General features: G+C 42.3%; 1 protein-coding gene across 1 annotated transcript in view; it reads left to right on the forward strand.

Moving 5' to 3' along the window:
- Tomosyn (syntaxin-binding protein tomosyn) overlaps positions 1 to 13082 on the forward strand; it is a 67575-nt gene that overhangs the window by 39301 nt on the left and 15192 nt on the right. The window contains exons 6-13 of the mRNA XM_086969478.1: positions 1476 to 1711; positions 2115 to 2569; positions 3690 to 3897; positions 4740 to 5013; positions 5315 to 5489; positions 5658 to 5975; positions 9148 to 9236; positions 11751 to 12009. Coding sequence (XP_086825604.1) covers positions 1476 to 1711; positions 2115 to 2569; positions 3690 to 3897; positions 4740 to 5013; positions 5315 to 5489; positions 5658 to 5975; positions 9148 to 9236; positions 11751 to 12009 — 2014 coding nt within the window. The remainder of the gene's footprint in view (positions 1 to 1475; positions 1712 to 2114; positions 2570 to 3689; positions 3898 to 4739; positions 5014 to 5314; positions 5490 to 5657; positions 5976 to 9147; positions 9237 to 11750; positions 12010 to 13082) is intronic.

Here is a 13082-nt window from a genome sequence, read left to right on the forward strand (position 1 = left end):
TAATTGTATTTGGCAATACTTTAGACCTCCTTAGAGCAAGAAACAAAACGTTTTATTTTGCTGTAAATCTCACCTAAACTCTCTCTTCTCCGTCCGTCCATATCAGTTGCCCTAAGTAAGTCGCATGAACCTAGGTGACGCGTGCCTTGTTATCTATCAATGCGTAACTCATAATTTTGCAAGGCTCAGCGACTGATGGTGCCATCTGTTCTTGGAGCCATAGAAGACCTATATACTTTCTAGACTATTCTGGCGGCAGAATCACCTAAGCGACGACTTAGGCTGTGTACTCGTGCGAACCACCCCAGCTGACTATCTGATCGTGTACCCGGCTGGTATTCCACTGAATACCGTTCACTTTTAGAAGCAATGTGGGAGCTTCAAATTTTATCGGAGCTAATACCGGCCAATCAGGACGCTTCCAGTTGCCGGTACGCACGTTTGCGCAAGTAACGCAACAACTGGCGCAGACGTCTCTGTGGCATGCTCTCCTCCTATACTACGGCGGTGGTTTACGATGAATTATCTAAAAACTAAAGATAAGAAGTAAAGAAACGGGGGGTGGGGTGAAGAGAAGGCAAGTGCAGAAAATACAGCATCATAAATGTATTACGATTATTGCAGGAAGACAATTGCCTCGACTAACATAGGTATACTGTTGAGGTTTCGTTGGTGGAAGGGCAAACAGATAAGTGAGCAGGTGAAGAAACGGCAAGCCATAAATACAAGCGTGACGGCCAAATGATGTATGCTACTACATGACGGATAAAATCGTGCCAACTATCTGTACATGCATCGCGCATTGCGGATGCCAAGATTAGTACTGCAGGCAAAGGGTCGTGTGATACGAGTGCGGTGATGTTACTAACAGGGGTGTCAGTATGGTATAACAATACACTTTCTTGATGCTATACATTGCTCTATGATTCATGACAGCTTTCTTAGCAAAAGCGAGTCTCTTCACTAGATCTTTATTTAAGCGGATATTACATCTGTAGCTGTCTGTAATTCAAGCTTCAATAACACTTTCTTGATTTTTATTCATTTACGGGAGTCTCATTCTCCGCCACAGGAACGTTAAGAGCAATTCGGATTTGTATTACCTACGAACTGAGAGTTCGCGCCATCGTGATACCAATCCAATATTAACGGTCTTTTAGAAAACTCTCTCTGATTGTCTTGTTGACCACGTACTATTAGAATCTGTCCTCTTCGGCTGAAGAAAATTTAAGTGGCATGGGTTTACTGCGTTGCGTACTTTTCAGGAATATACAAATGGCGGACGACCATGTTGAAATTGTAGTCAATGTATTGAATACAGTTAGGTCAGGCGGTGATAACCGATCGATTTCTTAGGGCAAGTGATATTGTAGGTATTCCATCTTAGTAAATCATGGAATATTTATACGAGTCGATTTGATCAAAATCTACAGACGTTTCTATTGTGTCCTCGCTTTTTACTTGTATTATTGCAGGGCCTATTGCTCAGCCTTTGTGCAGATGACCAAATTCACGAGTGGAACATTAAAAATAAAACTCCTGAGATCGTCCATTCGCTCAAGTTCCAAAAGGAGCGAATTACATTTTTCCATCTACCGTTCCAAAGTAAATGGCTCTATCTAGGGACGGAGGGTGGTAACGTTCACGTTGTCAATATTGACACCTTCTCGTTATCCGGATACGTTATCAACTGGAACAAGGCCATTGAAATGTACGTACGAACAGATTTTATTGCATTGCTTTCCTATATCGACTTTCGTAGATAATGCACGAGCACATTTTTTATGTATAATGCTGTACTCTACGAAATCATTTTGTCTCTATTTGTTTTTGAAGACAAAAAAACCACGTGTATGTAAAATGGCTACAGAGAGCGCGCCGAACAGACTCTTTGCTACAGTGTAAGGTGTACCTTTGAAGCAAAAGTTAAATCGGTCGTTCGAAGTTAGCGAAAATAATGTCGTGAGTCTTATATAATGAGGATAGCCCTATTTGAGGTTTTCGTACTGAACTCTTTATACTTAGAGTTTAAAAATTATTTCCTGAGTTTTCACAAGTAACTTTTATGGTAAATATTTTCTCGTCTTCTTTCGGTACCCAAATATTTCATGCAGATCCCGCAAGACGAAGCCCGGTGCAGTGGTGCACCTCAGCGAGAACCCCGTAGACTCGAATAAGCTACTGATAGGATTTGAAACGGGCACGATCGTCCTGTGGGATCTGCGCAGTCGCGCGGCCGAGGTCCGCTTCCAGTACAACGAAGCACTGTCATCAGTATCATGGCACTTCGAGGGTAAACAGTTCATGGCGTCGCATGGCGACGGCAGTTTGACGACGTTCAACATCCGCCAACCCGGGAAGCCGCAAAGCGTCCTCTACCCACATGCGCGCACAAAGACTCTCGCTCAGGGAGGGGGAGGCCCCGACCCAGCCGGTTCATCGCCAGGCGGAGCAACAGCCAGCGGGTCGCCGCTCGTTGTACCAAGTTCCTCCAGAAATAACCTACTCCCTATTACGAAGGTGCAATGGAGAATCACCCGAGCGGGAGATAACTACGTTATCTTTTCTGGTACGTGTTCTCAATCAGTTCAGTTTAGCCTACTAAGTAACAACACTGGAATCTCTCTGCGATCTTGTTCCTTATTGGAGAACTCTCCTTCCTTCGTTTATTTTGGGCCCTATTGCTTATTGCGCTTAACGAAAAGAAACCTGGTAACTTGGACGAACAAGTACTAAGACGTAAGGTGTCCAAACGCCGCAACGTAACACCTTATATACACACTGCTGACAAACGCCCTCTTTCAAAGATGTAAAAATGGAAAAAAGCAGCACGCCGCTCCCATAAATGCTCGGAACAGTTAGAAAGGTAACACAGATCCTTGGAATAATTCTTTATAATTTTGAACTTAATGAAAATAGATTTTTCTAAACAAGAGGTTTTTACTATATACTCTCGTCGTGCCACGCCAACCCATAAACTTAGTCAAGGTCAAACAATAACAGTTTCCAATATAAGAATACACATACGTTACTATGATTATGGAAAAGATGAGCGTAATCAACAAGTGCGCAAGATCGGTATCTAGGTTCCTCGTGTGTGCTTTATGGTGAGCACTCGTCTATAAAAGTTAATACGAGTTATACATATACGATAGACCGTAAAAGCAAAGACCAAATAAGTTAAACTTCCTGTGACAAACATTTCCGAAGCACGTTTTGAAATTTTTCGTGTAGTTTTTCCTAACAGGTGCTCACAATAAATCTTTCTGTTGCTTGTGAAAAAAAAGCTAAAATGGCACCCAGTTGAGTACTAGAAGTCGAAGTGAATGCAACTGGCAGAATAACTGACCGGCTGAATAAATTTACAAATGTTGTTTTAAAGATTTATGATCGATCGGGCACTATACAGCGATCGTTTTCGTGAGAAACCTGTCGAAGTAAAGAAGTTAGGCCAGCCAATTTTGCGCAAAAGAGAGAATTTCTTTTGTGCACACTAACCTAGGTACTGTCTAGGTTATCTTACCTCGGAGCCCTTCCAATGAGGCCCTGAGATCTAAAGTCTAATGGTATTAAGAACGCATCGATTGCTTAGTAACAACCAGTTTGATCATTATATAATCTTCTAATCGCATTGGGCTACTGATCCTTTTTATTTTCCTATGGGTTTACCACTTCGCATCATTGTTAAGGTGGCCTCCCTTTTGAGAAAGGCAACAGCGAGGTGTCGACCCTGACTGTGTCCCAGGGCAGGTCGACTACGGTGCTGGAGATGGAGAGCCCAATTCTTGACTTCCTGACGCTCGACGAGTCGCCATTTGCATTCGACACGCAAGACCCGTTTGCCGTGGTGGTTTTACTGCGTAGCGATCTCGTCGTTGTTGACCTTTTGACCCACGGGTGAGTAACAACAGCTTGCACACCTGTCTTTGGCTCAATTTTTTTTCAAACGAATTTAACATGCACATGTAGCAAAATGCCCTTCTAACGAATTTCTATTAGGACTGCGCTCTCTTGTGACAAGTTTCACAGGGCATGATCAATCAGTTACCGAAATACATGAGCGATCGCCATATAGGAAAGTCATGGTCGAAGCATTCGTCCCTGTAGCGGTTGCAGGTTAAAACCCACCTCCTTATACTAATTTTTAGGTTGTTGTAGGCGGCGAACTCTTTTTAATAAAGTAGACAATTACTAGGTTATTTTTCTTTATGGGCTTGCTCCTATAACCATAATTATAATAACAAAGTCAGTTAGGGCCTTGTGTTGAAAAACGACCTATTGCTTATCCCAGAGGGGCATAGTTTGGGAGCAAACAGATACCTCGAGGGTGTTACACCTATTCACAAAATGACTGTGCAACTTCTTAAATCTACCCTTCTGGATGAATAGGTTTTGGGCGAAAACGAATCCTCTAGAATCTTCCACACTAATGATTTGCTAACAAGAAGTGAGTGTTGTAGGCATTCATTTGTATGCCTATCCCTAATGTGTTTGTTTTATCTTGTTGGATACAGACGTTGGCGCGTCTAACTCACCTGCGTCGGTGACCTGCAAAGAACAGCCATTTCATATGATTGTAAATTTTTTTCATGTGTTACTGTTTATTGCGCTCCTTGACTTTTAAGTGGCAGGCAGAATCTGAAGCTAAGGTACTTGTGAGCGTTGACGAGAAATCATTTGCGTATCACATATAGCGCGCATCCATAAGCTTCTAACATAACACTATTTTCAATTTTTAGGTATCCGTGTTTCCGCAACCCGTACTCGATGGACCTTCACGAAAGCATGGTAATATGCTGCCAGTATTTGGCAGACTGCCCGGGCGAACTCATTCCATGTCTGTACTCAGTAGGTGCCAGGGCATCCGCCCAATCGCGCCATTTCTCTGAGCGCGAGTGGCCTATCACTGGTGGTGAATGGGGCCAGGGCATAGTATCCTACCCCGAAGTCATCATTACCGGACATGCCGACGGATCCGTCCGCTTCTGGGACGCATCCTCTTTGGGCTTCCAAGTAATAATAACATTAATAATAATAATAATAACAATAAAAACACATTCTGTAACACTGAATCGTGCCGATCTATAAATTATCTATGGAGTACCTCTTAATTTCCCATATTACAATTGGCTTTTTTTTAGAAGTTCAGATACTGAAGTCTTGAACAGACTGTTCAATTTGTCTCTCGTATAGACATCTCAATTTCAGAAACGCTTACCTGAAATTAGACGGATGCGACCATACAAATATTTTACAAGCATTCACCAATAAAATAAGGTAGGGATAAATAAACATCTTAGTGCGCTTCTTTCAGCTATTGTATCGATTGAAAACGTCGCGATTATTCGAAAAATTGAAATCGGACGATCATCCATTCATCGTGGAAAAGATGTCGTTCGACCCCGAGGGACGGCAGTTGGCCATCGCCGGATCATCTTACGTGGCGCTCTTCTCGTTTGCCAAGGCAGAGGGCAGCTGCTCGGTTACAGGTGCGAATTTATCAGAATAATGTAAAAGAGAAATTACCACAGTAATTCACAGTGGTACTATTATGCTACAACACTTGTATGGAAATAACATCCTTCAAATCTTGTGAGTGATCCTTGTACCACGGCAGGCTTCTATTATTGATGCCTTACTTTGTTGTTGATGCGCAGTTCTCGATACGCCTATCCATTTTGAGATGGAAGAACCTGCTCCGATAGAGGTTCTACCGAGAGGACAAGTCACCAGTGGAGAACGTATGGTGCTTCGGCCTTGTCCTCAAAAATGGGCAGCTGGCCTGCAACCGACATTGGTCTGCCAGTTTCTTTCATCGGGCGCCGGCGGAAACGCCGACTCTGCTCGCCACGTAACCTGTATGGCCGTCAGCTCTGCCTATAATCTACTAGCCTTCGGTAACGACTCGGGGCTCGTCGTCGTCGACACTGTCCATAACACCTGCGTCCTCAACTTTGCAACGCCCGAACTCTACGGTAAGTAAATAATACTAAACCATCATCGATAGATTGATATAACCTACTGAAAGAAACTTTTCACTGGGAGTCATAGACGAAAATGACGAGAGTCTAAAAGAGTCGCATTCCGATAAACTTGTAAAATCCTTGTAAAATAAACGATAAAAAACAAATGCACCATCCGTCTAAGACAAGAGTTTTTCCCGTGAATTGATTTTAATACTGTATCTAAATGAAAGCAAATATTTTAAAGATTTTTGCTGCCATTTCTAAGAGTATCTCTCTGACGTTATGTTTATCCATTATGAACATCCAATTTCGTCCATCTTCAGTTCGAGATTTAAACGACGTTACTAATCATTTTTAAACTATTTCCTTCTTAATCCGCAAATACCGTTTCTTAGTAATCGTGAGTCAAACTGAATTGACATGTTTCCTGATAATCCTGTTCAAGTGTCGTATAAATTTCCAGAGCAATTTAAGTTTGCCATTAAGAGTTCCAAAAGTGGGCAAAAAAAAGGGATTCAACGCGGCCAAAAAGTGCCGAAAGTTTCAACAAGACTAACCGTTAATGCATATCTAGATGGCCCGATTTATAGTTGATATTAGAATCAAAAGCTAAATTCGCAAGGTTTAAAATGGAGATTTGCTAAAAATGGCCGCTGTTGTCATTTTGATTTTGATTTTTAAATCTTTTTTTTTTTATCTGAACTCTATTGAAAATTATCAGGCTTGTCTTATGAAAATCTTCACCGGATTCTTTATAAGCTGCGCGAACCTTAGCAACACGGTATACCGTAGAGTTCGAGTAAAAAAGAAGCTCTTACTTTCGTCGGAAGTTCGTCCGGCGCGAAGGAAGAGGTTGAACACTCGCTGATTTCACAGCTAGATTGTGTAAACGCACTGTTTTCTCCCATGGCGAGTTTGTTGTTTCGGCTCTTGTAAAAGCCAGTTTTTTTCCAACACTAATAGTCACGGACGTACACATATCCGCTACGACGAACAGCCTTCTATTTTATGTCTTATTTTAAACAGCGCGTCTTATGTAAAACCGTTCAGGCTGCATTATAGACAGAAAAAATGGTCGTTTGATCCAAGCAAATGATGTGGTGTTTTTTTTTATTACACAAGTCATTCTAAAAACTTTTATAGTTTTCTTGTTAATATATTGATAATTATCAACCACAAAAGTTCAACTTGACGGAATACAACTTTCGCGCCAGTGCGCTGTTCCGCTATTACTGATTACGTTGTCTTTTTGTGAAAATCACAAATGCATTAGGAAGACATGCATGGCCAGAAATTTTTTAAATAGTGGGTCTTTCTACCTATAACGTTGGTGTGCAGTCTTGAAATTCGTGGTCTTAATTAGGTTCAAGTACTTCGTTTGTTTATAGCAGTTAGCCAGTGAGCGAGCGATATATAAAACCGACAGAAAAATAGTAGTCGAACTGGACGAAGCCTAAGCCTAAACAGTCAACAATGTCTTATGTTGACGACGCTTCGGTTTACAGATTTGTATTCAAATTTCATTCGGAAAAATTCTCTACGATTACCCAAAGTATCTCAACGCTTATCCTTTCGTAGACGATCACCTATGCGACTTTCTTTGCGTATATCTAGGTTTCGTTCGATTCGACTGAACTCTGTACGATTTTCGGGGCCTTTTCGCGGAACGCAGCGCACATTGCGTCGCCGATTGAGGCGTAGCTCTTTTTGTAAACTCGATCTGAACAACTCACGATTTCATGGGTCTCCCTCCACAGAGCCCCAGCCCAATAAGTCTCCTTCCAGTCAACCCATTTCTCCCACCCAATTTCCACCTTCATCTCTTTGTGGCCATCAGCCCACTCTTGATCCTATGAACCCTATTACCTGTCGGGCTGCTGAAACGGATCCCACCTCTAGGACAGGCTCTGCGTCGGGTGAGACCACGCCTACCGATCGACAAAAGGTTTTCTCCAAGGACCAGAAACCCTGTGTTGAGTGCAAAACATTAACAAAAGAAGATAGGGGCGCCGACAAGAGCTCGACTGATAGAGGAATCTTCAAGGACGGTAAAGTTGCCGAAAAAGCTGAGGACAAGCCCGGCGGTAGCTCCGGCGCCAATCGTTGCAGAAGTCGCAGAGCGGACGCCCTCCGACGGGGAACGTCAATTCAGGAGACGATAGCGGACGCCTGCAAGAAAACCTTGCAGCGTATGCTTTCGTCACCATCCACCCGTAAGCCCCGCCCAAGTATCTGCTACTCCCTTGCTGCTGATCGTTATTAAAACAAATAAAAAAAAAAAAGAGAGCAAATAATCACTGGCAAGGCACGCAAAGGTATTGACGGTTGACAAATGATCCCATTGAGCTACTTTCCTGGCCAGCTCCATTCTAACAGATACAATAACATTAACAATGTATAAAAGTTAACATGCTGAAAAAACTGAAAACACAGCGTTCATTTATGTTACCATTGCAGTTATGGTGCGCAATCAAAAATACTAAATATAATCAATAATAATAACAACAGCTATACTAATGGTAATAAAAGACAACAGTTTCTCTAACAGTCTTCACCGATTGGGTGATGTGTTGGACCGATGTAGTGGGCCGTTTCCAATCACGTATGGTAAAAGAGTTATTTGTGGGATAATTGTGCTTCAATTTAAGCTAGGCTTAACCTCAAATCAAACATTCGCTTGCATTTTTGTTTAGTGAATAAATTCGTTTTAAGCTGTTCGGCCCATTACCTCGTTTATTGGCCACGCGTAACTCCGATTTATATTAAGTCTCAGGCTGCACTAACGAGCACTAGACATTTTCATTGCTTACGAATGAAACTGGGATTACTTCGAATAACAGCTTTACGGTGTCTGGATCTCGCTTCTTATATTCTGATTCCCGCTCACATCATATGTGCACATACTAACTTCAGTAAGTTCTTTGCCGTTACGCGCAGATGACGACCGACACATTTCTGATTGGCCTTGTATGCGGGTTTTCCTATGCAGGGCTGTCTGTGTCTATCACTTGTTTGGCTCGTATTACTACTATGGCTTCTCGTTTTGGATCCCCATAAATAACTATTATAGCAACTAGCCATGAAAATATTGCTTCTGTATTTTCTTGTTCTCATTGTGCTGTTGGTATCGCTGTTGCTCCGCTTATCGTCTCGAATATTGATGTCGAATTGGCCCCTCTAGGATCTGCGGACCCCTACCAGAGGTCCCCGCGCTCCCCGAAGAGGCAAGATAATGGTCTTCCGGATCCTGCCGAGAGCTCCCCCGACCAGGTTAGTACGAAGGAGGCTTCTGACCCAAGATATTTGTGCGTTTGGCTAGCGGATGTAGTCACAACATTACTTCCCATTACCTCTGTAAGATTCCTGAAGCTTCACAGTAGCAGCAGCAGCAGCACACTTCCAATTTCAAAGATAGGGGAGTAGGCTAGTGCCGCTGGTGGTACTGAAGTGGCGGCGCTAGCCTGCCTGCTTAAGGAAATCCATCGGGTTCCTCCGACCAGCGATTACGATATCCGTTTTCCGGTACATCACATTCTAGAGAACGTAAGAGCTACAGCAGTTTTTGTCTCTATCGTAGTAACAAGGGCAGCAATGGCACTAGCCTGGGAAAGGAGCAAATAGGTGCCCCGTGTGTATTGATCATGATGACGGGAAACTATGGAAAGGGGAGATTGAAAATTGCGGCAACGGTCCCGGTCGCCACCACGTCGTCGTAGCGGATGCCGCCGTCATTGGCGCGAACAAAAGCAGCGCCACGCTGTCTATTGGGATTTATTTAAGGCAATGTTTAGCCGATAGACATGAACGTTGCTGCTGCTGCTGCTGCTGCTGCTGCTGCTGCTAGAACTAAGGAGGTCAAATAGAAGTAATAAATATCATGAGTCGCTGGGTAATCTCTAAGTAGCTTTAACCCAGCTGTTCACTAGAAATAGCTTGTATCTATTTTAAAGTGATTGTTTTTCTTAGTTGTTATACTACATGGTATTTAAGATGTTCTAGTTAGTATGATAATGAGATATCTGAGGTTGATTCGAAGTGCAAATAGAGAGCACTGAAGACAGTAGCGAAGCCACATGGTCTCCACCCGAGATCGAGAATTTACTGTAAATGGTTCAAGATAAAAATCCTTCAAACAATTATATCATACGCTGCTTTCATTAAACATTCATATATGTCTTTACTGATGTATCTATAGCTATGCAAAACTCAGAACCTGTCGCGAGTAGTCAGTATATCTATAAAGATAGCTTTAGATATTAGACTTGTTGAAAAAACTACGCTAACCCCTTCAATGGTCGACGGCGCGATCGCTGGTGGACGGCCCTCGCTGTCGCTGCTGCTGCTGCTGCTCTGTATGTGTGTGTGGGTGTTTATATATATCTGATCGTCGCGGAACCGTCCAAAATCGGAGCCTAACGCCGTCCCCAAATTCCGGGTTGAATTACAGCGTGCAGGTAACTAGTTAGAACAGAGTTAATCAGAAGGGGCTGAGGGGAATGAAATGGCTATTAACCCATACTCGATCAGAATTTTGTTTGATCGACAGAACTCATCATAATCATCCAATCATGATCGTCTGATTAATACCAACAACATTGTCATTTGTTTGTTGTATGTTTGTCGTTAATTGGCTTCCTGCGGTCGGTGGCGATGTCTGATATTCCACTCCATGTCGGCGGTCCCACAACGATACGACGATGCTGACACATAACACACTCAATTATCGATTTCAATTGAAATCAACGATAAAAAAAATAATAACTACAACGACCATATTCACTTATCATAACACGACCGATTGATATTGTGTTTTTTTTGTTTGCGTCTTTACCTCTTTAATATCGCCTGACTAAATCACCTCGATAATCCCTCTTCTGCTAATCTAACTTAATATTATATTAAAAACAATATTCGAGCTATCGTATTTTTCACTTTGTGGCATATTCATACACTTCTGATTACTGGTATTCATTCAATTGGAAAACGTTCTTGTCTGCAATCAACTTACCGCTCTCTTTCGACCTGTCTTACGGTGGGATGGGCCTATATTTTGTGGGTTATCTGTCAATCGTCGCCTTGTAACGAAAAATAATAAATAAACACATCATACCTTTATACTATCTCTTCCAATTTTTCTAATTTTTTTTCTGTCTAACACGACAAAAAAATCCTTTCAACAATAAACTACTTTAAATTTAATCCATTTGACGCTTCTAACGATTCCCCCCATCTCTTTGTCTACTCTATTACTATAACAACGATTATTGTTATATACTGACTTTTCTTCTACTTTTCCATTCCGAATCGTTCTTGTCGACCTTTTGAAACACAACAATCATTATCATCATGGTCATTACCACAATCGACTGATGTCTTCTATCATCGATCACAATGCTACACCATCAACTACATCCCGATCCACACGCGGCGGGGCCAATTGTGTTTCGTTTTGGGTTTTCCGTCCCCTTCATTTGTTTTTTTTTTTTTTGTAAATTCCCAAATTACTATCATTATTATCATTTTCCTATCTTTGTTGGCTGGTATATATTTGCCAATTTTTATTTTTGCTGGATGACGTCGTTATTCTCCAAACTCGTGTCGTAATTATCCCTTTTCGTTTGGGTCAAACTCTTGGTTTGTCGATGTTTTTATTTATATTACAATCGCCACTACGTTGGGTTTTACTGTTGTTTTTTATTCCAATGATTTGTTTCTCTCCCGTTCCCTCCCACGCGTGACGTTTTTTTTTCGTGGTCATTTCGTGTATCAACGGTTGCTTCACAGTCAGCGAGTGTGAGCCCGACGACGCTGAAGTCGCAGCGTCACTACCTAGACCGCCGGTCCAAATCGATGCAGACATCGGGGGGCACAAGTGACTCGTGGCTTTCTGCTTCCTCGCATCAGCAGCTGACGACAATGTCGAGTTTGGGCGCGCACCCGGGTCGCAGGCTACTCCAGAAGCACCCCAATCTCGCATCACAGGATGAACCGCCACAATTTTTGCTTACGGCGTCTAACAACATCGCCGCTACGTCCTCTTCAGGTGACTAGAAAGGCACGAGTTGTCCAACACTTCCCAGATGACTTACGACTGATTGGCTCCCAGGCCCTGGCCCTTTGATTAAGGCGCACGCTTCTGCGCCATGTTTATGTACATTCGACTTAACGCAGCTCGGCGACCTTTATTTCGAGCGGGCTCCGATGGGCGTGGGCATGACAGGCTGACGCTAAATTGCTGTGTACTGCCGACCAACGTGATTTTGTCCGGCGTGCGTCTTTCTGTGCGTTCAATGCGTTAAGCTGTGCACCAGTGGTGTGCGATTCTGAAGCATCCGTAAATGTCAGCGCAAATTACCCTGCAGCTGCAATAGCAACGATCATAACAAAAGTTGCTCAGTCTATCTAAACCAATAATCGCCGTTCGGTCTATCTGCTACTGCTCTGAAACCACACGTCCTCTGAACTGAATTGAAATTAGTAAAAAAAAGCACTAGCTAATTTGTGTGCGATAGCATTACTGTGATCAGTCGTGACGAAGAGGAATCTAATAGGCTACAATAGCAAACGTTTCTTAAACATATCTATGTGTATATATATATACAAAGATGATTCTTTATTATTTGGTCAAACATTTTAGGTGTGCTGTCAAGTGCAGAGCAGAGCTACGTAGCATTACTCTCTCTCCCTCTCTCCCCCCTCTCTCATATATATACATGTATATATATATATATCGTGTAGAGTTAAATAAAGAACCGCTTGAATTGTTGCTTCTGATCAAGCTAGTTTATCACTCTATATTGACTGACTCGACTGATTTATACACAACACGTTTTCCTCTAGCTGCCTTTATTTACCTCTCTCCTATATATAGATATTGTTGCCCACTCTCAAAATGAACAGTACACGCCTAATTGGACTGCAAATAAATTCTTAGATTAGTTTAGTTTGAAACAGATTAAAATGGCATTTATGTATGTACGTACGTATTTAAGCAGCTTACTACCTGCTAGCTGTGGGGCCTTGTCACATGACCAATAAAACTAATCAGCATTTTGATTACTACAGTACCTTTTTATTGCAGTCATATCTTTAGCGTATCATACTGTCCTTGTCCTT

The sequence above is a fragment of the Varroa jacobsoni genome, unplaced genomic scaffold (assembly GCF_002532875.2).
Source record: "Varroa jacobsoni isolate VJ856 unplaced genomic scaffold, vjacob_1.0 scaffold_738, whole genome shotgun sequence".
Taxonomy (NCBI): domain Eukaryota; kingdom Metazoa; phylum Arthropoda; class Arachnida; order Mesostigmata; family Varroidae; genus Varroa; species Varroa jacobsoni.